At 41.5% G+C, this 24,776-nt stretch overlaps 1 protein-coding gene and 1 long non-coding RNA gene across 5 annotated transcripts in view; one reads left to right on the forward strand and one right to left on the reverse strand.

Annotated features, from left to right (window-relative positions):
• Positions 1–2,251: 2,251 nt before the first annotated feature.
• On the forward strand, positions 2,252–3,499 carry LOC140549866 (uncharacterized). Its single transcript, XR_011979037.1, has 2 exons — positions 2,252–2,432; positions 2,970–3,499. It is a non-coding gene; the product is annotated as an uncharacterized lncRNA (long non-coding RNA).
• Positions 3,500–5,329: 1,830 nt separating this feature from the next.
• Positions 5,330–24,776, reverse strand: part of rassf7a (Ras association domain family member 7a) — a 45,154-nt gene continuing 25,707 nt past the window's right edge. For all 4 annotated transcript variants that reach the window (XM_072669007.1, XM_072669014.1, XM_072669022.1 and 1 more), the window contains exons 2-6: positions 13,319–13,500; positions 12,122–13,005; positions 10,861–11,035; positions 9,228–9,314; positions 5,330–5,592 (exon numbers count right to left, since the gene is read on the reverse strand). In XM_072669007.1, the coding sequence (XP_072525108.1) occupies positions 5,561–5,592; positions 9,228–9,314; positions 10,861–11,035; positions 12,122–13,005; positions 13,319–13,421 (1,281 nt within the window). In that variant the 5' untranslated portion in view covers positions 13,422–13,500 and the 3' untranslated portion in view covers positions 5,330–5,560. The remainder of the gene's footprint in view (positions 5,593–9,227; positions 9,315–10,860; positions 11,036–12,121; positions 13,006–13,318; positions 13,501–24,776) is intronic.

The raw sequence follows: 24,776 nt of genomic DNA on the forward strand, positions 1-24,776 counted from the left end.
TGAGTACGTGTAACTCATTACTGCCTACCTCTGGGCAGATATATATATACATACCAGGCCATTTTGTCAAGTCAAATTTTAATACATTTACCATTGTCCTTAAAATGTATGACTTGGGTCAATTGTTTTGAATATCCTTCCACAAACTTCTTACAACAGTCGGCAGGAATTTTGGCCCAATTGTCCTGACAAAACTGGTGTAACCGAGCCATGTTTGTAGGCCGCCTTGCTTGCACATGCCTTTTTAGCTTTGCCCAAACTTTTTCAATAGCATTGAGATCGGGGCTTTGTGATGGTCACTCCAAAACACTGACTTTGTTATCCATAACACTTTGTAGCCAGTTTGGCAGTATGCTTCAGGTCATTGTCCATTTGGAAAACCCATTTGCACCCAAGCTTAACCTCCTGGCTGATGTCTTAAGATGTTGCTTCCCTCTTTTTCCTCCAAACGTAACGATGGTCAATAAGGCCAAAAAGTTCTATTTTAGTTTCGTCAGACCACAGGATATGTCTCCACAAATTAGGGTCTTTGTTCCTGTGTGCATTTACAAACATTAATCTGGCTTTTTTATGTTTCTTTTGGAGTAATGGCTTCTTCCTGGCAGAGTGGCCTTTCAGCCCATGTCGATACAGTACTCATTTCACTGTGGATAATGACACACTCTTCCAAAGACATGACATCATCATATGGGCTGTCCCAAATTGTTTAAAGGCATAGTAATCTTAGTGTATTTAAACTTTTGACCTTGCAGAAAGTAATAAAAATGCCTTAAAAATCCCTCTCTCATTATTCTGGCATTTAGCAAATACATAATATATACAAATCATTTTGGTAATCCTAATTGACCTAAAACAGGCAAAGGTTTATTCTAAATTCATGTCAGTGAGAAAAAATGCATATGTGTCTTTTTATATAGTGTAGGTAAACGTCTGGTTTCAGCTGTATGTTTATATGTATGTATTGGCTTGGTTAAGAAAGTTCTGTGCTGCGCTGTACTGTTTTCTGGCTGATCCTTCACGATAAAACAGAATGCACATTCTGTTTGCACTACCCCACTTCCCACTACAATCTGCCTGATTTATTTATTGTATCCTGCCTGTTACACTTTCTCATCTGCACTCCGTGTCTCGTACTGTACTGTCTGCATTGTGTTGTGTTGCACCATGGTACTGGAGAACCGTTGTTGCATTTCACTTTGTACTCTGTATATAGTTGAAATGACAATAAAGCCTCTTCACTTGACTTGACTTGACAATATGTTTACACCTTTATAATTTAGCTTTCATTTGATACCTTGATATGTTCTCTCAATATACTACACATGGTGCATTTATTCAAATTTCATGTACTGTACTGTTGCATTTATGTTTATTTGTTTTATTTATACTTGCAATGTTTTCCTTTAATACTTAATCTATATATAAGCTATAGCATTATCTAATACTTGTCTAATCAATCAATCTGATCATGTTTTTTTACAACTTGTTTTTCTTTTTGTAGTCCAGTATTTAATAATAATAATAATAATAATAATAATAATAATAATACATAAAAAACGATCTACATAATATTCACAATTAAAATGAACTAAACTGAGTCAGGCTTATGATAATAAGAGATTATCCAGATACACTTGATTTTGAAAATGGCTTCTTCGCGCCATCTCTCTCTCTCTCTCTCTCTCTCTCTCTCTCTCTCTCTCTCTCTCTCGCTCTCTCTAAACCTCTCTCTCTCTTTCTGACTCCCCTATCATGCTGCATCCTTGCTACGTGCACATCTACACCAGCTTCATGGCAACACGGTACACAAGTGAACCGAGTCCAACCACTTTTTCCGGACGGGTAGGGTCTTCTTCCACAAAACTCATAAAAACACCGAGCCTCGCCCCCCTACACTGACACCGAATCACACCCAGCGCCTAAAAAATCAAGTGACATCTGACTGTGTCAGAAAATCTCGGAAAAGTCGCCGGTGTCCAGAAACCGACCTGTCAAAAATGGTTCATTCCCAAAGTAAGACGTGCAAAACCGAACGCACCGCACCCCAACTATAACTCAGACTAAATCCACCTAACGCGCTGCTGCGGCTCCGCCCTCCCCCCGCCGCCTGCGATTGGACGCTTCGGTTCGGGGGGCGGGGTTTGTCCGCGAATCCAAGCTTGCTGCTGGCCGAGTGTCAATGCCAATAAAGCACGATTTGCATAAGCAGGTCAGGTTGCAGAGGCAGAGGAGTGGGCAGGGTTGGGGTAGCGCAAGTGGACTGAACTTCTGCACTGCTCTTCTGAACCAATTCTCACTTTATTAATAAATGACACTATTTGGACGAGCGAGCGCACTTTTTTTTTGTCAGTTTGAACAGCAGTGCCCTTTTGCCAATTTGGACTTTTTATTCTGTGTTTGTTGATGCTGTTTGACGGGGGAAAACTTGAGCGGTGAGTAACTGTGGCTCCTAGTGTAAATATCACTTATTATAAATATTACCTGATAAATAGATGACTTATTGTGTTGTCAAATGCTGTATTGCTTTCGTTTTAAATGTGTTTGAATTTTTTTCACATTTTGTCTCGAGATTATTTTTAATAATCTGCTAAATATAGGGGTGTACTAAGTATTTCACCACAGTAAATGTTGCCCCTTTGCACAGTGGCCTCATTTAAAGACACTTCGACAGAAGCATCACTCATCCTATGTTAAACGGTTCATTTCCTGATAGAATCTCTGAATATTTATTATTTGGGCTCTTTTTTTGCCTCTTCTTTTTTTAATGAGAGCTGAACCTCCACGAGTTTAAATAAATCTCAGCGCTTTAACGTCAAATGCATTTGCCAGTGAGGTAACCAGACCTGTCGTTGATAGGCCTGGTAGTTCAACTCGACGGCTTATCCGTGTCCTGTCAGTGACAGTGACGGTCTAATGGTGTTTTCCACAGTCAATGTTTTTCAGTGACTTTGTCCTTTTGTTCCCTATAGCATGATATGGCGCGTTTCTGCCTATGTGAGATCTCTGAAAGCAGGTAAGCCACTGACTAACGCACATTGCGCCTCTTCTCCATTCCACTGTGCGTGTGACAGCGGCTAACCAGCTTTTGGACTCGGCTCTAGAGTTCTTCAGCGCTCCTACTGACTGCAGAGAGTGCTTAAAATCGCCCTCCGGGGTGGCTCTAGCCCTCTCCGTGCTGCTCCCTCTCCATTACTGTAGTGTAGCGTACGTGCCACATGTCACAGGAACGTACTTCGTCTACAGGCTGCTATACGTTTCCCACTGGAAGGTGCCAAGACTTACTGGAAAGGTAACCGGACTCTCATGCAGTTTTCTCTGTGCCTAATAAACTTTCTCTCTTGCTCTGACCTGTGCACTGTGTAGTGCCTCTCTCCCAACCTCCTGAACTCTTCAACTCCGTACAGTTACAGTAGGGCCAACTGTAAAATGAAATGCACATGCTAACCCCACTGTAATGGTTCTGCTTCTTGAACTTCATTAAAAGCTCAGTTGAAACTTATTTGATGTGTTTTCGACTTTTTGCTCTATCATGTAATCTGTACTACTGTAGAGTATAAAGAATAAATAGTGCCCACCAACCCTAACACATGGTAGGTTCATGGCTTTCATGTATGGCATCCATGTGGTGGAAGCATGGTAGTATGTGGGTAAAGGGTGTGTAGGACAGACACAGATGGCTATAAAAGGCTCTGCAAATAAAGAATAAAAAAAAAAAACAACAACCGGGAGCTCTTCTCCTTTTTGTATTATAATGACTTACTATCTTCCACATTAATATTAGTTTATTATTCTGTGTGACCTGCCACTCCTTTTTTGCCCTGTGTGCAGCTTAAGTGTAGCCTATGGAGACAACATGAACACTGTTTGTTATTCGAGTGCCATATAGAACTAGAGTAGTGTCACTCCACTAAAATCTCCAGCTTCAATCCAATATTAATGGGATTTACGTTTCCAAGGAAAGCGGAATCTCCGTAATTGCCAGTCATGCTGAGTTTGAAGAAATGACTGACTTGGACCAAGAGCATCATGAATGCCTGTTGGCCCGTCAACATGAACTCTTTAATCGTGTTTGCAGTGAAAGCTGGACAGTCATTAAAACTGCCAACGCGTTTACACTATTAACCGTCTCACAAATGTTTAATGCGGAAACCTATTTTAATTGGATAGTATTAATACTGTGGAAGATGAATATCGATATATCCATATTTTTTTCAACAGAGATGTACAGAGCCTTGGCAGACAGGACTGATAGGTGCCTCGGCTCTCAAATCTGTTGGGATTTGGGGCTTAGCTTCCTCTGGCTCCACCAGACAGGTCCCTGATCTTATCACCCTAATCCGATTTCACCTAATTAATCTTAATTTCAAAACAGCCAAGCCCATACAGAATAGCTCAGACACACTTTGTGCATTAATGTATGTGTCCGGATCCTGTAACATAGCTCTCTTAATGGTTATGTAACCATGGGAATAAAGTGGTGAAGTTGTTTGTGGCATAACCCAGCTCATCTATGGTTGCCAGAGTTGAGCAGCAAATCAAAAGTGAAAACTGTAGACTCGCTGCAGGTAATGCAGAGCAGGAACTAAGGCATGATTCACCTGCTTGCCTGAAGGGGTGTTGGGAACTGCTCTTAACAATTAAGGCGCCACTAATGGTTCTTTGAGCGATGCTATAGAATATTTATTTGGTTCCATGAAGAACCATGGGCCTTATTCAAGAACCATTCCTAAGAAAACATTTCTACTTAAAACCCACTTATATGAGTCTGACATTCACCAATGTTTTCCATTTTGTTCCATTCACAAGGAGAATGTAAGAGCTGTGAACATTTCTACGGTATAAAACACACCTAGAGTAGGTTCTTCACACTCACATACATATTGATATTACAAACGGACCAAAATCCTTACGGACCAAAAGTGGTTCTCCTATGGCAGCGCTCAAAGAAGCTTTTGTGGCACCGTTATTTTTAAGAGTGTGAGCCATGTGATGGTTACCCAGATGTACTTAACTGCCACAACTGTTATATTTATAGACTCTTCGTAGGTCATGCTATAGAGGCACACACTATTCTTTATATTCTATAAGCCCATTGAAAATGCACAGGGTCTTCCAGCTGAACAGGATGTGCTGCTTCCTTTAGCATTAGGGGGAAAAGCTTTTTATATCTGCACCACATATTATGAAACGTGTTGAGATCATAACACTGCTAGTGCTACTTCACATTCCCCAGTGAGAAAGAATACATCATACTTCACACACACTGATTGAAAAACAGACACACAACCAGGCCCGAGCCCGAGGTTATCTAAAACACAACGCACCGTCTTTATTATACTTAAATACATTGACAAAAGTAATAGTTCTCTAGATATAATCTTTCTGGTAATATCTTACAGTAAATACATGTTTCTGCAGTGTAACAAAATGTCAATATATAGATTTGTATATACAGACAGGATATAATAGGTGGTTACACTGATGAGCAGGTCATTAAAACAGTAGGTGGTTAAGTACATTAGGGTGCAATAAGAGATCCTTGGCCCTGCGTGTCCAGGTTTTACCTCCAAGACGACTCCCTGGATGTCAGGACTGCAAGACACACAAAAATATGATATGGAGTGATGCTTTCAGTGTTTCATTCTGGAAAGGTGACACTCTCGGGTCACGCAAAAGACCCTTACAAAAATAAAACCCATGCACTAGAAGCTCTCCTGGGTCGTCCCATGCCACAGAGGAAACCTGGAACCACACAGTAAACAGCTAAAGAAGAAGCCCAAAGCCCAAAGGAAATCCAAAAAAAAGGTACTTTTTTTCTTGACCATGTACTTCAACTCTACTGGAGAGATAAAACAGATTCCAAAAAGCCCAATCTGAACACAATGAGAAGCTCATTTATGAAGTATGGTATGAATTTGTAATAAGAAATTCATAACATAGCATTATTAATGGGACACTTCAATACTTAAATTCTGTTATATATGTAGCACACAGTCAATTCATGCCCCTGTCCTTAGAAAAGACTAACAACAACACTCGGAATTCATAATTTGTATTGTCTGTTCTTTTACTGTACAGAAAACAGAGCAAATGGATTTTCTTCATTAACTGCACTTAAAAATAAAGGGGCTACAAATGGTTCTTTGAGCGATCCATTAGAAACCATGCTTGTAAAGTGCAAAGAACCTTAACATCAGTGGACACTATAAACCGCTTTAAACCTTTAAAAGGATCTTAAAAGGATCTTCACACTTCAAACTCTTAGGGTTCTTCATGGAACCCAAAGGTGGTTCTTCAATGGCACTGCTCAAAGAACCATTTGTTGCATCTTCATTTTTAAGCATGTGCCACAGATACAGTAGAAGGTGGTCAACAATCAGAAGGTTGAGAGGAGTTCTTTGGACTAGCAAAACAGTCAGCTTTCCATGCCATGGAGATTTCCACAGTGGCTTCAAGAAGGGTATGAAAAAGTACTGAGCTGTGTTCATCTCTGTCGAGTCCACTACCATTTTTCACTGGTGTCCTTGCCTATAGATTACTGACCGGACAACAGTTGGACGTGCTGGACTTCGGCATTACATTCAGACATAGCCGTAGCCTTAGAGGCCAGAAGTTTTGGACAAAACAAGTTTAGGACAAGTACTCTTCATTTCATTAGCTACTATATGAAGAAAAATCAGGAATGAATACACGTCCCAAATATAGAATAAGGAGAATTAGAACAGTGGCGGACTCACAAGCACAGCATCAAGGGGCTTTTTCCAAAGCCCAATACCTGTACTGTCTGTACACTGGTCTGACTTTTTTAAAGTTACAGTCTGACCAACATACTGATTCATCATCATTCATGCTCCTTTATGTCTGTGCAAATACTGTACAGCAGGACCTACAGAAAGGGCAGTGCTGTATTGTGGTAATCCTTCTTCGTCAAGCACAGTCGTGTTCTGTTGATAAAGCAGCTGTTACAGAGATGTGTGCTGTCTGTGGAATTGTCGAGTTACACACACACACAAACACACACACACACAAAAAAAACCCAAAACCAACACAGGGCCAGAATCAGCAACACACTCAGAAGACTATTCATCTATGTTGATTTGTGTGCTTAGGCCAACCAACCAAAAGCCATAGATAACAGAGATTACCACACAAACATGGCACATATGCCAAACCAGCAGCAGAAAGTCCAGCAAAACCAAGGCAAAGGCTTAAAAAGTGTGTGACAGAGCCGAGCAAGTCATTACAAAAATAAACATTCACAGATACAGGGAGAAGAAACACTTTAGCTTGTTATTATAAAGCCAGAGCCAAAAGAACACCTTCACAAGCTACACGTAAAGATTCAACTGTTGCCTGACTGCCAATGAGTGTAGAGGTGGGCAATATGACTGTATTTCATCAACATGAACAAAATAATCAATGCTTTTTATGAGCACAACATCAAACACTGACCAACTAACGTCCTGTTACACCACAAAGAGCATAACTAGTCCCGTTTACCTGGATGTACTGAATCAGATTCTGGATAAGGAATCACTTTTGACGTTTTCTATGTGCCAAAATATTGTGTAATGTCAAAATGTCCAAAGTATCATGATACAATATTGCCCACCCCTAATTTTGTGTCTATAAAAACCTCATACAGATAGTAAGGCTATAAGCACCATGCTATGAAGACACTGCAGGATGGCCTTGGGTTAACAATGGCTTACGCTATGTACTGAAGTAGGGGTGTAAAATGTATTAATACCAAACAGTCACGGGATGGACATCACAGTTCAGTGCACGCAGTCGCACAGAGAATGCACAATACTTATGAACTGAAAATATCCTAATGATTCTGACATTCTGACCATCTTATTTCAGTTCATAAAATCACGATGGATCGGTTTTGCTGGACAGCTGTAGGGTCAGTGTGCATGTATTGACACACATTCAATATGGCAACATCTACAATTTACAGATTTACTCCCTACAGGCTGTAGCAGCTACCACAGGATTAATTATGCAACAAACTATAACTTGCACGACTATCAAATGTTTATTTATTTAGTTTTGGGCTTGTTTTTTTCTTTGTGTTTCAAACTATGAGGTCCTGTGGTGTGAACCCACCCATGACTTTTGTGAACCGTTACACCCCTGACCTTAAGCGTAGCTTCTAAAGATGCTGTTCAGCTCTGGCTCTAGGTTGTTTAAACTAAAGTGTTGAGACAGATATATGTAGTTAACACTTCATCTGAAGGGCACCAAGTAAGGACTCCAAAGCGTTCACAACAAGATCTTTCATGTCAGGAACTGATGCTGTGCACTTCTGAGATCTAACATCTGATCATAAACGCTTCATAAATGCGATTTCTAATGCGATTTTGTTTACATTCATAAAATACTACACATTAACAATGAACGCAGCTACCTCTGAGCTCATAGATACCTCAATAGCTCAGTTAATGAACAGTCATGATCCAACTGTATGGAGCTTTATAATTGTTTGCAAACACTGATGGCGTAAACAGAAATCTTGTGCTTAATGACATGTTCTATTGGATTAGAGCTCTGTCTAGGAATTTAAATGGTGCACTGCTGCTGTTCAAAAACACAAATTTGTCTTTACGCAGGTTTACAGCTTTCTCTTACGTTGAGTGGAAGTGATAGAACAGCTCATGGGAATCCAGTCTGGACATCTCCATGGGAAAAATGCACAAAGCTTTAAAGTGAGCCCTAATTTATTTAGCAAACAGTGACATTTCTCCTGTTGCGCACAAGCACAAAAAGTGTTGCTGTTTTGTAAATAAACAAAGCGTAATTCCAGAGTAATTCCTGCTCCTTCAAGAAAACGTGGAGTGTGCAAATTGTCTAGTATTTGTCTTCGCTGGTCTGTGCACTTCTAAAGCAATAAAAGCTTACATCTGATGCATAGATGGCACTCATCCAAAACCACATAAACGGCCTATACGTGAATATTTAAACACTGCTTCCCTGCCATACGTGCCTGCCTCTCAGATGAGTTACTTTCACAACCTTGTGTGGGGCCCTTCAGATGAAGTGTCAGTGCAGACATACAGATACAAGCTTTATTAGAGGAGGGCGGTTAAGAAAGGGACACCATGCAGGGACCTCCACCCAGAGAGGGCTGCCACCAACGCTGGGCTCGGCTGAGAGAGGAGGGGTTGCAGGGCAGGATGGTTGAGCAGGCAGGGCTGCAGCAGCACGCTCTCACACATACACACCCTCAGGGTTGAGGCTGGATACCAGCGGGTGCTGCAGGTTGCGCGGATGCCCCAGAAACTGCTTAGCGGTGGGGCGCGGGGGGGAGTCTGTGAAGAGAGTAGAGGGTGTACAGTTTAAATGATAACATGAGTTGTATTCCAACTGAACTGCCTATGATCCGTCTACAAATGTGTTAACAACTGTTAAGCTGTGGACAAGCGAAATTGTAGTGTAATCTAAAAATGCAATAATAATAATAATAATAATAAAAATAATAAAAATAATAGTAGTAGTAATGTAGTATTAATGGCAAATAACATATGATGAAGCATGTGAAGAGATTACAATAGATTTCCAACCTGCCCTGCTTTAATGAGCTAAACAAAAACAAAAGCAAACAAAAATGTATGTTTAACAAAAAAATAAATAAAAATAGTACCACAAAATGTTATTGTCTTTTATTATTTATATTTCTGGTTTATTACCCATATATTATTTATGGACTTTCCACACAACAGTTTCTAAACAGTATTTTTGTAAACACTCTACAGGCTGTCCAACGTCACAGCATTAGCTACAGCAGAACAGGCCAATTATAGCCATGGTTCATAATGTGGCTAAAATAAAGGTCTGCTTCCCATCCTAAGCCCAACATGGACAAACAATATATCTGGTTTCAGGCCAAATTTTCATGAACCAGATTGGGTACTTTGGTATGGCTTTGGCCGGTTTGTCTAATGTCATTTATTTTACATGCAATATGCCTATGCTGCACTCTCTCTCCCTCTCACATTTTATGTATTTATTTATTTATTTATTAGCTCTGGAGTTTTAGGAGCAGGTAAATGTGCCTCTGAATGAAACCTGGGATAAAATCTGAGAGTACATCAGTACCAATCATACCAAGAATGATGAGAGGGGTGTGCTGGGTGGATGGAAAGATCATAGTGGATCTTTCCCATTTTGTGGAGCAGCAGTAAATGAGTGGAACTATAACAAATCAGGTGATTAGAGGTTGGAGGATGCTGTTCTCTGCCAGGTAATAACACCTATACTGTTAATAAATGGAATAATAATGGTTTTTAGGGTCAGGTTCTGGATGCAGCAGTTTCAGTCAGGCCTGTTTTGGTCAGTTTCGGGTTTCCGTTCTTCTGCAGATCTCTAGTTTGAATCAGTGCTGGTAGTCAGGCCCTAGTATGAGAACTTTAGGATCGCCCAATTTAAAGCCCGACACGTGTGTGAGAGGCACTGACTCCCTCCCCATCTGGTTTAGGACCAGTCCGAGTGTATCAGAAGTCTGCAGTTTCTCTTGTTATTAGCATCTATTACTAGTGAGAGAGCAGCACGTTTTTTTAAATAAATGGGACATGTGAAGTTCAGGTCATCAAAAAGTAACATGTTAGTCTCAAAGACACACCCCGTCCTTTTATGATCTAGTATTTAAAGGCTTTATTACAGCCTAAAGCCTACAAGTCGTTCTACGGCCAGTTCACAAAGTATTACAGATAAACATGAGAGTATGTAAATCACCATGTTATCCAAATACAGTACGTTTCTTTCTTTTACACTGACTCCATGTTTGCATATAAGAGAGATATAACCGTATGCATGTGTTTTTCTGTCTGTATTTGCTTACATGCGTGAGCACCATACCATTGTCTTTAGATCTGTTCTGCAGAAGTTGAACAATTTCCAGTTGGTCCAGTTGCTGGTGGAGGTCAGTGCGGGAGGATGACTGGGGTGGGAGTGCTCCCGTCTGCTGGATAAACTGCTGCAGGTTGCACTGCCTCAGCTCTTTATTCAGCTCCTCCAGCTCCTCCTGCTTAGTCTAGAAACACACAAGGAATGTAAGAACATAAGAAATGAGTCAGAGCTGTTAAAAGAAAAGCGTTGACAAGAAAAGCTTTACAGAAGAAGGAAACAAAATGTATTAACTATTAACTTTTAGTGGAATGTCAAGTTTTTATTCCAATAATTTTTGATGATTTGTATTGGTCCATACATCAGTTCATTTTGACACAATGTACAGAATAACTGCCAGACGCAATTTAAAAATCAAAAAGTGAGAAACCATGCCATGGGAGAGCTTAGTGATCCTTGTATGGACAAAACAGATTATATTTGTAATCAAGTAACCAATCATGATCATGATAATTGTCAGTTGTGGTCAAACAGTAAAACATAACAAACTGACCTATTAAAGCATGCCCAGATTGTTTACCTTAATTATTATTATTAAAGTCATGAAACATTGAATGGGCATACCTGACCGGCATATGGTTATCTCCAGAAACAGACTGAAAGTCTATTTAAGGGCAGTCACAATTAAGGCCATTTCAGCATAATTCACATCTGCACTTCTCCTACACACCAGAAGAGGGCACCACTCTTCCAATAACCACTGCAGCATAAAGTTTATGCCTTGTAGCTCTATTGACGGTACTCCAGGGATTTGTCCTCTAAGGGTGTGTTTTAACGCCTACAGACTATGGTCTATTAGTGACATGACACAAGCCAATTACTTCAGAATCAGACAAGTCAAGACTAACAACAGTGCTCATGTGCCAGACACAATATGACAACTGACACTCTTTATAAACACACTCTGCTCCATCTCAGGCATCCTGTACTTTAGGGAACAGCTGATAGCTTTTCTGACCAGTAAGATTGATGGTAAGAATCATTTCAGACTGAATTAAATTGATAGCAGCTAAACGCAATGAAAGAAATCAATTCTTTCAAGACTTTATGTGGACGCTGCCCAAAGTAAGGTTAAGAGAAGATGAGATTAACAATAATTATGTTTAATGTTTTCACCTCAGGAAACATAAACCTTCATACTGTACAGACGTTACATAATCTGTATGGAGAGAAGGGTAATGGTTAGATTCTTTCCTAAACCCTATCACCTCACCTGCAGCAGATTCTCTGCCTTTCCCAAAGCCTTCTCTGTCTCCACAAGCTCCACCTCTAACTCCTCACCACGTTTCTGTCGATTCTGAAGTTCTGCCTTTACGGCACCTACAGAGTCGTCTGCCCCTGCCTGGCCGGGTGGACTCTCAGCCTGTAGCCTCTCCCTCTGAATGTCCTGCTCCAGCTGTGCGGAACGAGCAGTGAACTCGAGGAGCCTGCGGCCACACTCGTCCAGCTTTGCGTGCAGTTCACCAATTCGCCGCCTCATGGCCTTCTCGCGTTCCGTTTCAGCCCTCAGCTCCTCCTCCCAGAGCTCCTCGTGAGCAAGCTCAGCCTGGTTTCTCATCATCGTCTTCTCCAGAGTGTCCATCTCTTCCTGCAGTCGTGGTTCCGGGCCAGGATGTCGCTCCCACGACTGCGACTCATGCTCGAGCACCTCCAGCTGGGCTTCTAGAGCCTGCAGACGCTCCTGCTGCTGGAGAACATGCCGGAACACCTCCTCTTTGGATGGGCCAGGGAGAAAAAAAGGCACTGGAGACGGAGACGCTCTGAGCTCAGGGGAGTCTCTGTGACCCAGACTTTTACGGGACTGTTTGGGTTTGGCACGCGGAGAACTGGAAGGGCCCAGGTTGAAGGTTAGGGATTTTTTGGGTGCTCCTCGTTTTAAAGGCTCTGGCTCAGAGGCTTTGTGGAGAGGCAGAGAGCGGTCATGCTGGTCCTGGCCGTCGCTGCTGCTACTGCTGGGGCCGGTACGGCGCAGGTAAAACTGTACCTCACTGCCGTGCTGCCCAAGCTTGGCCAGAGACTCCAGAGGACGCTCATTGGCCAGAAGCTGCCGTTCAGTGTCCCTTAGTCTCTGGATAAGGACGTAACGGCCCGTCTGGCCTGGTAGAAGCAAAGGAAGGTAAAAAGAAGTTCATTATTACAGTGTTTTATTTTCTCACTTTCTACTTACTCAGAATGTAAATGAGAAAAGGTAATGGTGTATGCATGATCTTCCAACACTGCATTGTACACCATCCAGATAGGCTTCTGATCTACAGTTAGACTTTCCTGGACATACAAGCCTATGCCTTGATTAAAGTACACTGTTCTATAAAGATCCTTCCCTGAAAACCCTTTAAAATGTACAACTAGACTTAAAATAGGAGCAGCCTAGGGATTCACACTGTAAGCCAATCCTGTCTATGAAACTTGCCTATAGCTTGAGCGAGCGCGATGACCACATCTTGACAGGATGTTTCTTCAGACAGGCCGCATACCACCCGCACCACACCGTCCACCCACACCTTGAGCTCCATCAGCTACGCACTGGGCCTCAGCTCAGCCAGGATCAGAACAGATCAGGTGCGATCAGCACTGCATGACCTGGTGCAGGTTCTGGAGCAAAACAGACAGAGAACACCACAGGTAAGTAAGGGAGCACCAACAGTACTGTTCAGGTAGAAGCTGAAAGAGACGTTGCTCATGTTCCACAAGACATTTACAGTTTTGGCACCTGTGCTGACACTCTTCTCCAGAATGGCTTCCATTTGTTAAGCACTTAGGTGTAGGGTTACTTTCAACAGACAGACCATTTACATTCAACTTAGAGTTTAGTTACATTTAACAGCTATTCAGTTGAAGTTCAGTAGAATTTCAGGGGAGCGTTGACAAGGCATCTACAATGCATCCAAATAAAGTGATACCCAATAATTAAAAGACCATCCATTTTTTTAACTGCTTCTTCCTAATCAGAGTCACGATAGGCCCAGAGCCTACTTGGATTTGATGCAAAGCAGGAATAGGCCCTGGACAAGACCCCAGAATATTGCAGGGTACCTCTCACACATTCACATCTAGGGGCAATTTAGCAAAGCCAATTCACCTACCATGTCTGTTTTTTTGGGAAGTGGGAGGAAACTGGGATACCTAGAGAAAACCTAGTGGACACAGGGAGAACACACTAAACTCCTTACAGAGACCAGAACAAGGATTGAATTCATAACCCCAGGCTTCTGTAGCTGTGCGATACATGTACAACCTACCTGTAATTTCAAACTAGGAAACCGTACTGAATGTGGATTGGTCACATAGCCAGACCATTGAATAATGCTGGTACAAGCACCAATAACAAACTATAATATCGGATTGGCATATAATTGCAAAGCATACACATACAGACACAGAGAATATCCAAATTCATCTTTCTAGCATTATAATGATACTACTGGTGTTTAGAGGGGCATTTTAGAGCCTTCAGAGATTTTTTATTTTATTTTTTATTTACTGCTTACTAACTCATGCTGTCTCTCTACTGCTTTCTTCGAAAAACAAAGCCCTGCAGGTATGCCAGAATTGCAAGTTTGAATAATGAAGAACAACTATTCCAGTGGGTAAGCAAATTTCTAAAGTTATCATTAGCCTGAGGAACCTCATGGCTCAAAAGAGTACCTCTGTTCCAATTAAATGCACCACTGGCTCTCTTCAAAGGAGGTATGGCAGATTAATTCTTAAGGGAACAGACAAGCAGAATGGAGTTGCAGTGAGAGAGTGTACTTGTGTGGGTGTGTGTGTGTGTGTTTTCACATGTGTGTGAGCATGTTTGTGTAGCAAGTAGCCAGTGCTTCTACTTCACAACAGGAACACTGCACAGCTCTGGTGGGGTGTAACATCAGAGAGTTTGGCAGTGCAGCAGGTAGCAAATGAGGTCCTAAGTGTGAGATTATTGTCAGTGTAGCTTGATGGTTGCTGACTCTGTGCACTTTTTCTGCACTAGTTTACAGCCTTTGTAAGCAAACACCCTGGCAAAGTCAACTGCACTGAGTCAGAAAAGCCTCTTCAAGTAGGATCAGACAATAGTAGACAGCAAAAGCAATGCTCCTTCAGGATCAGCCCACGAAACAAACAATTATTCTCTAAGGATGAGAAACATGCAGAAGAAAAACGCACAAAGGTAGAGGACATCATAGACAGACATTACATTTGAATCATGTTACACATGTAGGTACTGTGGTTGTACTCCTTTTAGCATAGAGATAAGATGCTGTATAATCAAAATCTGTTATGTGGGGGCTCCCAAAAGAGGCTAAGCTGACCATCATCAGGAGATGCCATAGCCATCCGGGGCTGCAAGTTTAAGACAGCATAATTAGGTGGGTATGATGGCTCTCCCTCTCCTCCCATTGCTTGGTGTGATGGCTAGATAGCTTGGGCATCTGTTAGCTGACAAAGCAGAATTGGCAGTCCACTCCTCACTCCTCCAAGCTCGCTGAGCTGTCCAATATGTCGCATTGGAACAGAAGCTGGAAAAGATGTCTTGTCCCTCTCACATGACTCTTAGGATGCATGTGCTAGCCTTCAGTCCCCTGGCACTGGTGGCATCATGTGACAAGGGAGATCAAGCTAGTAAGTGGGGTAAAGTGGGGAAACCTGGGGAAAGCTAATAAAACTGGGGGAAAGATTGTGAGGCCGAAATGCAAAGATTTAAAGAAACGCAAAAATCAGACCAGATCGGTACCCTCAGATACTCAGAATTAAGGTTCTCTGATTGAAAGGAGATCGCAAAAAAAAAATGGCACGGGACTTCCTTAAACCACTGGACTCTGTTTTTAACCATATAAAAGCATGTCCTCTTAAAATCAGCATCTTTACATGATTTTGGTCGGTTCTAAGTATCAGACCTAAATATGGCTCCTCCTTAAGATTCCATTGTTCTCTGTTATCACATATGAGGAGAGGGTGGGGATGGGAGGTACCAGTGCTCTGCTCTGAGAAAGCATCAAAAAGGAGGTGCTCGCTGGAATGCTGTGACTTCATCCTACACCGCAGAAACTGCAGAAAGCCAGAGATAACAAAACCTACAGGACAGCCTGACCACATACTGCCTGAGTCATTGACCATTGAGTCAGGCCATAAACACCCTGTTTAAGTGCAGATGAAGTGACCGTTATCTCCTTGGGAACATGGGTAAAGCTTGGACTACTGAGAGGCCAAAGTAAGCTTGGTGATATCATGCAGAATCTGCCTCAATCAGCTAGATCTGTTCAACCATGTTTTAAAGAGTACTCCGCACACAGATAACAGAAACCAATTGTTACCAGTAGCAGATGGTAGAGTGAGAGGAGATTTCATTCAATCAAAGCGCTTCCAAATTCCTCTCTGACCACAAGTATTTTTAGTAGCGGTAGGTTAATATGCTGTCATTAAGTTCCAGGAAAAAATAGCTGTGGGCATGATTTCAAACATTCCAACATTTTAGCCAACGTTCATTCATTCTTGTTACTATGTTGGAACGACACCAGTGGGAAAGCTCAGTGGTCCATCTCTAAAATCGTCTGAAATCTTCCCTCGACCCTCGCCCATTAGTTAGCGGAGGAATGCTACCTTTCAGGCCAGCGTGAGGGGGAGAGACTAAAACAAATCTTCCTTTGTCTGCAGTGCTCCGACAGGCTTACACACTAAATCAAGGCCAGGGCCCCAGGGTACACGTCCCTACACAGGCTGCGGGTTACCACGGCTACCAGCCACCCAAGCCCTACGATAACACAGGCTGGAGGCGCGGCAACAGGTGCCACTGGAGTTAGCTTGAACATTTCAGACACGGGCTAAGACACTAGGTTCTCAGGCCTGGTCCTGAAGTACCAGCAGCCTGCATAGTTTTTCACGCCCAATTCTACAACAGAAGGGTGATCCTTCCGGTGACCTTTTGCATCTGTATGGTTGAGATGCAAGGAACAATAATTTATATGTGCTTAGAGAAGAATCATTGCCATCATTGAAGACAACGAGCAGGTGCTGAAGCAATCCACAGGAAATCCACGCTGAGCTGATTATCTTAAAAAATGCTGGAGAATTGCTTTAAGGCAAGTAGGAAAAGGAGGGTACTTTACAATTAAATGTCATTTTAGTTTAAAATAACTTATAGAACTTTATAATATAATGTATTAGCTATGATAGAAAACACACCTGAATGAGTAGGGCAAGGTAAGTACAGAGAGTGGACCAGGGGCGTCTTTCACAATTCAGGACTTTTACAATAAGTCGGGTAATTTAAGCCCAAAGCCAAGCCTATGCATGCTTAACCTTAAAGGGTCCATATAATGGGAAAGACATTTCCATTGCCTTTTTTGAAATGAAAGAGTTTGATGTACTGCTCACTCTCCAGTCCCTTACAGTCCATATATATATGGAAACTTTAAATTCAAATTTTTATGTCACAAGAACCTACATTTACATATATGCACTTACATATATGCACTAATTCAGTTATTAACCCCACCCATTCACATCAATCATGTATCATAAAGAGCTCATTTACATATCTCTGTCTCACAGTAATAATAAAAAAAAAAACAGCCTGTTTAATTCAATGGAGATGTTGGACAATTAATGATGACTGTTTTGGTACTTAAACACACACAACACTAAAAAAGAAATAAAAGAAATATATAGGGTATGAGCCCTTTAGAGAGATTTTAGTCCAAAGACGGTCAAAAAAGACGCTTTTCCATGTATCTCAAGACATTTTTTTTTACATTAAAAAAAAAAAAAAGAGTGGCAGCTTTTTCAGAATGTATTCAATTTCAACACTGCTACCCAAACACAGTCAGCCAGTGCACTCTCCAGACCTCTCGGTGTGACATATATTGATCTGGGCTGAGTGCATGGAAAGGCCTGGGTGGATGGTGAACTCTCACTTTGATCTTTGGGGTGAGGCTCATCTCCTCAATCTCGCCTGATCGCTCACACATGTTCTAGCCCAGAAATGACAGCAGACCCGCCCCACAGCAGCCTAAGCCTCCTCTCCCCTTCCAGAGAAGACCTCTAAAGCTATGATTATGGGAATCATCATGTTTTTCTCTCTCATCATCTCACTACAGCTTCAGAGAAGAACCCTGGAGAAAAACGCACACAAACACAGGAGCAGAGTGTTTGTTGTAAGGCTGGAAACGCTCCACGGGGTGTGGCCCAAACTCAATTTCCCCAGCATGCTCATGTCTCCTCAAAGGGAACTGTTAGAGTAATTACCCCAAAAGACAATTATGGTGTTTCATGCATAGTTATGGAGGACAGGAACTATGGTAATACAGTGAGGAAAAGTTAAGGACACAGTGTCAAGAGATTAAGTACACATACTGTACTATGCCAAGGTTTTAGGCACCTGTGAAAATCTTATCTGTAAAGTAAGGGTACATTTACACAGTAAAACACCACTATTAGAATAAATACAAATAACATTCATACAGAAAGTAGTGGATTTACATCACTGTGTTCATTAAAACATCCAAAGCTCTCCTCGTGGAAGTCTAGTATTATTTATAGTCATATATAAAGTATTTATACTTCAAGTATGATATAGTATTTATCATACTTGTGGGCAGTTCAGAAACTATAAATCCCTAAAGCCCAAGGACATTTCATGGGTGCAGGACCTCCATTTCTACGTATTGTATTACAAATGTCATTACAGGAAAAAAAAAAAGCAAAAACATCTGATACTCCTAAAGTAAAGAGGAAAGTGGACTGTAGGATATTATCCAGTCTTAACAAGACCAGGTTAACCCATTTCTACTACCCTGCCTGGATGTCTGTTATTAGCATAGCTAATCCAAATAATAGCATTAGCATTGGCTACTATAGAAGACAAAAAAAAAAAAACAGAACAGAAGACAATATAATCTTACCCCTTTCAACCAATGGAAGAAGGTGAAGTAAGATGTAAATAATCAGAGTTGAATACAGAACAGCCTTTATATAGAAAACCACCAAAATGGTCTCAAAATGAACTTACGTCATCTTACAATGACAGACATGTACAGTAGAACTGAACACTCACCTCCTTTTCTAGCTAAAAACTAAAGAGTTACTCAAACCTTTTACTAAAATGCAAGACTAGGCAGTTCTTTAATAATGGAAGATCTGACTGACAGTGATGACTTCAACAGCCAACAAGGAGTTAACACCAAAATATTATAGCATGAACAAAGACAATCTGTGAATTTGATGGTCCACTCCAAAAAACCCACAATCATTCCAAATCCTCATCCTCTGAAAGGGTAACTCCATAAGAGAAGCTCATAACTTGCCACCCATTACTGTGACAAGCAAAAAAAAGAAACATTTATTTACAGAGACAATTAAAATGAAAAGTATAAGAAAAAAAATTCTTATGACAGCAATGACATGTTCCCTCACCACAAGCGAATACTACGCTTCTCAAAAAACGCTAGCACCTGATCATATGTGGATAATGTCTTTGGCCAGAGGCCAAGCACCAAGCTGATCCCCTATCCACCCAATTCCACCTGCCTGCCTGAGCCAACTCATGAGTGTGGGATAATGGTCTTATTTTTTGAGAAACTATCATCACTGAGGCCTTTCTGACCACAGCACCACACTGCCTTATCCTCCTGAAGCCTCCTGCATACCTTCTCAATCCTTCCTGAAGATGTTTAATAACCTTAAAATAGACCACGGATCTTATTTTAGAACACTTAGTAATACATGCTTAGTAAGATGAAGAAGACCGGATCAACAAACATCTTCCCATGAAATGACTTGATGTCTGAATCACTTGCTGACTAAGGCTTGAGTAAGCCCCTAGAGCTAATGCCTCTCTGGTGTAATAGTGCAGACCAGTGGAGTTTTACTATGTGAGGACAGTTAGACTTCGTTACTCCTCGCTGGTTCGCGTTGCTGGCTGACTCCAGGGAGATTTACTCACAACGCCATCTCCAGCTAGGTGATGAGGAGTTGTGTTCTGACACAGGCGACTGACTCCACTGACAGTGGCTCATGAGACAACAAAGAAACAAATGGATGCACCATGTCTATATGTGTTCTTAGTGAGAAATGGCAAGCACTGTGTAAAAATAAATAAATAAATAAAATCAATAAAGACAAGCAGACACACAACACAATGAAGTTCTAATGAATCATGAATAAGCCTTGGTTCTATACAGTACTAAAAGGGTTCTTTACTCAAGATCAAAATAGAAATCCTGTTTGCTGTTTTAAAGAACCACTTTAAAAGGCAGAAGGTTTTCCAATACAAAGAACCCATTACCCAGGCAAAGAACCATTTAAGCATCTGAGCAGTTCTTTGAGTTGGCTTGGTTTTATGTGGAACAATTGCCTTTACTAAAGAACCCTTGGAAAAAAAATACCTTTTAACAGTTCCTACTTTTACACTGGGCATGTATGTGCAAGACAAACTGCTACCGTGTTGAATTCAGAGAATGCAAAATTTATAGCATATCAGCCTGTGGCAAATCCATGCTAATGCCTGAAAGGGGAATTTCACCAACTTTTCAAAATATGCACATAATTAAGTTGTTACTACATTTCTTATTTCCGTTATCTGTAATGTTGATATTAGTAAAACAGCAGTAGTCCGAAATAAAAGTTTATTATTTAAAAGGTAAAGGTGCACACATTTGTCACTGTACACTGTACAGCGAAATGTGTCCTCCGCATTTAACCCATCTGGTAGTGAACACACACTCACACACTCACTCACACACACACACGTGTTAGGGGCAGTGAGTACACACACACACACCCAGAGCGAAGGGGAGCCAACTCCAGCGCCCGGGGAGCAGAGAGGGTAAAGGGCCTTGCTCAAGGGCCCAACAGTGGCAGCTTGCCAAGCCTGGGAATCGAACCCACAACCCTGTTATCGATATCCCGGTGCTCTAACCGCTGAGCCACCACTGCCCCCAATGGTGGCATTTTTGAGTGGCATTTCACAACACCCTGCATGTACCCTGCATGTACCTTCATTGCACTAAAAGATGAAATGGAAAAGAAAAAAAAAAAAAATCAGCCACAATCTGCTTAACACTATTGTAATACAATAAGAAGCATTAAACGTTTCGGACACCTGGTGCCCATCACCACCACCATAAACTATTCTGGTTGGCAAGTTTCTGTAGAACAGTTAATTTCTCATCAGACCATTCTGAATTACTTTGCTTACATATTAACCATTTAAATGATGCTGCAGTTTTCATAAATCAGTGGAATTCCTCTTTTTTAAAAAGCAGAGCAGCTACCCTAATGTGATAATTGCAAAAAACGCTGTCTGCCATGAATGAAACATGCAGGGGGGAAAAATAAAATATTCCAGTAACACAATAAACGTGGGAAAAAATGAAAAAGATATTTCTGATTAGCCTCAAATTTACGAAAAGAAAGAAAATAAATAAATACATTTTTAAAAATCTGATTTTGCTCTTTATTTTGTTCAGTTTATGAGACCCAGAAGCTTTGCTAGTCTTCAGACTTGGAGTTTCATCGTTTTGGATGGAGTAGAACATGGGGAGTGTAGTTCAGAGGAACTAAAAGTGTTGTGTTTAAGGAAGGCAATATGACAAAGATCCACAGGATCTACCAGCTATCGCACCCATGCTGCTTTAGCCCTTTCGAGTTCATAGGAAAGTGGCATTATGAGGTGCATGGCCATGATGTTGATACCAAATTACTCAAAACAATACTGACCATGTGCAACACACGAAAACATCAATAACGTCCAGATCACACAAACTTGGAAAAAGTCAAAAAATATATATACATATTTTTGGCCCCTGGGTCATTTTTCTGATTTGAGCATAAAATTTAAAGTACGGAAAACAACCCGTTACTTGTTTTTTTGACATCAGATTCACAAATGAATAACAATAAAAAATATTTTTTGAATTTTCCAATTTTAGATTCTCAATTGAATATGAAAAGAACAAATACTGCACTGATTTAACAGCTACCAAAGACATTCAAACTAATAATGACTGCCTAACAATAAGCAGTCAGTTCAGTTCAGTGTGCTGTTCTGTACTTTACTGTACATATACACTGTATGTGCAAGCTGCAGCAATTTTGCAGCTGTAGTTCCATGGCACCAAGTGGCCGGGCCCCTATACAACCACCTCCTGCCGCAACCAGCCAACAGAACAGCTGTGCAGCTCCAGCATTCAAGCCAACAATACATCCTCGTGCTTCCTGTAGCTCGATCATTATCATGCTCTGACAAACGTGTCCTGAACATGCCCCTGAACCAAATTATGAGTAAGCTCATTATTATAGCTCACTTATACTCTCCCGTTGAATGATTACCCATGTTGCCGCCAAATCGGATGCATTTCCTCTGACGGTGTTCCATGATTTCCTTTGAGGCTCAAAGGGCAGATACAACACTGTTCTTGCTGTAACTGTATGCGAAGGTCTACATTAGTTAAGCTAATGTCTGATGTAGTTCCTCATGCATTAGACTGCGACCTGATTTCAGCAGTTGTGCTTCTACAGAACAAAAAAACCCCAAAAACATTCACGTCCATTCTGATTCATAACCCGAGCGCGGGTGAAAAATATTGCTCAATAATGTCTTTGCACTCAACAGAAGAAATTGCAGTCACAAGCTAAATCAAGTCAGTAATGGTATGTGTGCCTCTTCTGTTATTTCCTGTTGAGCATAGCAGCAGGCCCCATTTGCGTTTTAGAGCCAGACATGTGTGTGCAATGTCGCTACTCGTATAATGCAAAAGCATAAGGCTTGGTAATTAGGTGGAACGGTTGCTTTGCTGCATACAAACAAAAATAAATTGCCCTGAATGAATAATGTATTGCTCAGTACGTTCATTTAGCAAATATCATTTTCTAAACAAATCCCAAACACGCACAATCTTCCAGTCAACATACTTCTGCCTCTGTAGAACTACAAACACATTAGCTAATGAGGAGAGAGAGAGAGAGAGAGAGAGACCCTCAAAACAGGACTAGGCCCACATATTTCTATATGTGGGATCTGGGTCATACAGATTCTTGTTTAGTATTCCAGTGTAAAACCATGGGCTTGAAACTTATTAAAACAAGATGAGAAAATGAAATAGAAAAAGAAGACCTGGGCCTCAAGCCTTCAAACAGCTCAATGCTGAGTGAACCAAACACTCAGGCCTCACTTCAACGTCAAACACAAAGCTTCTACTCACCTGGTTCCTCGCTCTGGGTGAAAACCCCGGCCTTGGCATCAGGGAACAATAAACACTAACGCAAACAGACACACAAAGACGCACACTGTAATTGCTACTTGTGCTTGTGGAGAGCTCTTTGTGGGTGTCCTTCTGGAAATTGCACCCTGGGTTTCTGACTCAGTGCATCTTTTACTGCTGTAGACAACAGCCTAGACTACGGCTTACGTTGCAGCGGCCATGCAAAACCATTACTGCTGATTGTCTGTGCTCGATTTGGCCAAGTGAGCTCATCCTTGTGGCACAGAGAGAGTTCCTCCTAATGCAAATCTTATCACGGAAGACCAGAATTTCACCTTTCGTAAGTCAGACAGTCAAGTCAGATCCTGACGTACTCCATGCAAGGGTATCCACAGAGCAGGCACGGCTAGCTGGCGTTAAATATAACCCACCAACAGTGCCTGAGGCTGGGGAAGGCCCAGCACACATTAAATATGAAATGATATTTCCTCTCAACTGGCCATGGAGCTCCGCTCGCTTTGTCAGATACAATTTGGAGAATTCTCTCGGCAGAGGAAATGAAATAAGACGCACCTGTTTATTTTCAGGACTAAATGACCACACTTGTTCTATTCGGTGAACGCATCCTCTCCTCGGCTGACACGCATACGCTATTCCTGGACCCTGTTTCCGTTCAGCACGAACACAGTGTTAACATGGTGGAAAAAGAGAGATGGAGCGTGAGAAAGAATAAGAGAGAAAGTGTGAGCAGGAGAGATAAGAAAGAGGGCAGTAATACACTTGGTTCATTAGTTATTTAAGCTCTTTTCTCCATGCCTGCTGTTCTGAATAATTTACTAATGTTTTCCTCTTCACTCCTGTATAATGTCGCTGGCTGCTCCAAATTTCTCTAAAATCATAAATATGAAAGCTTGGGGCAAAACAGACAAAGACTGCCAGCAACATGAGGGGCCTGGGGGACCAGTCCATTTGCAAGGTAACCCAAGAAAGGACAGGTGCATCTATTATAAAAGACCATAGAAATACACCACTTATGATACATGTCAATTGGATCCATATTGAACCAGGTATCAAGTTGATAGAGAAGACATTCAAGTGGACTTACACCCTAAATAACTTCCTAAAGAAGATTAGCACAAACTATCTCTATGGAGGCTGGAAGGAGGTCCACTTAATTACGGTCTGTAATGGTTAACGCATATAATGTTGTTTTGCACAATTAGCCAGTCCCCCTCAACCTCATTCATCATCGTTTACCCTCTGACCACAAAACCACTGTGTAATATTTAGGTGGTGGATCTTATTCAGCTCAGCACCAGCACTTACATGGCAGTGGCATGAAAGTGTGTCTGCTGTGCCTGATATATTTGCACCACTGCCAGTGTTGATGGGGTTTTACACAAGCCTGCGTCACTGCTGAGTTGATAACCGTCCACTACACAAAATCCAGCAAAGGTTACCAGAATGGTTCATAAAAACTGTGCATCAAGGAACAGGCTAGAGTCTCTAGCTGTACACCAGTAAGATATACTCGCTGTATTTCTCCATCCCAGATTAGAAAGCCAGGGTCAGAGTCAGCTATGCTACGGCTCCCCTGGAGCAAAGAGGGTTAACGCCCTTGTTCAAGAGCCCAACAACGGCAGCTTAACAGAACTGGGTATTGAACCCACAACCTCCAATCATTGAGCCCAG

Source organism: Salminus brasiliensis, chromosome 2 (assembly GCF_030463535.1).
Source record: "Salminus brasiliensis chromosome 2, fSalBra1.hap2, whole genome shotgun sequence".
In the NCBI taxonomy this organism is placed as follows: Eukaryota; Metazoa; Chordata; class Actinopteri; order Characiformes; family Bryconidae; genus Salminus; species Salminus brasiliensis.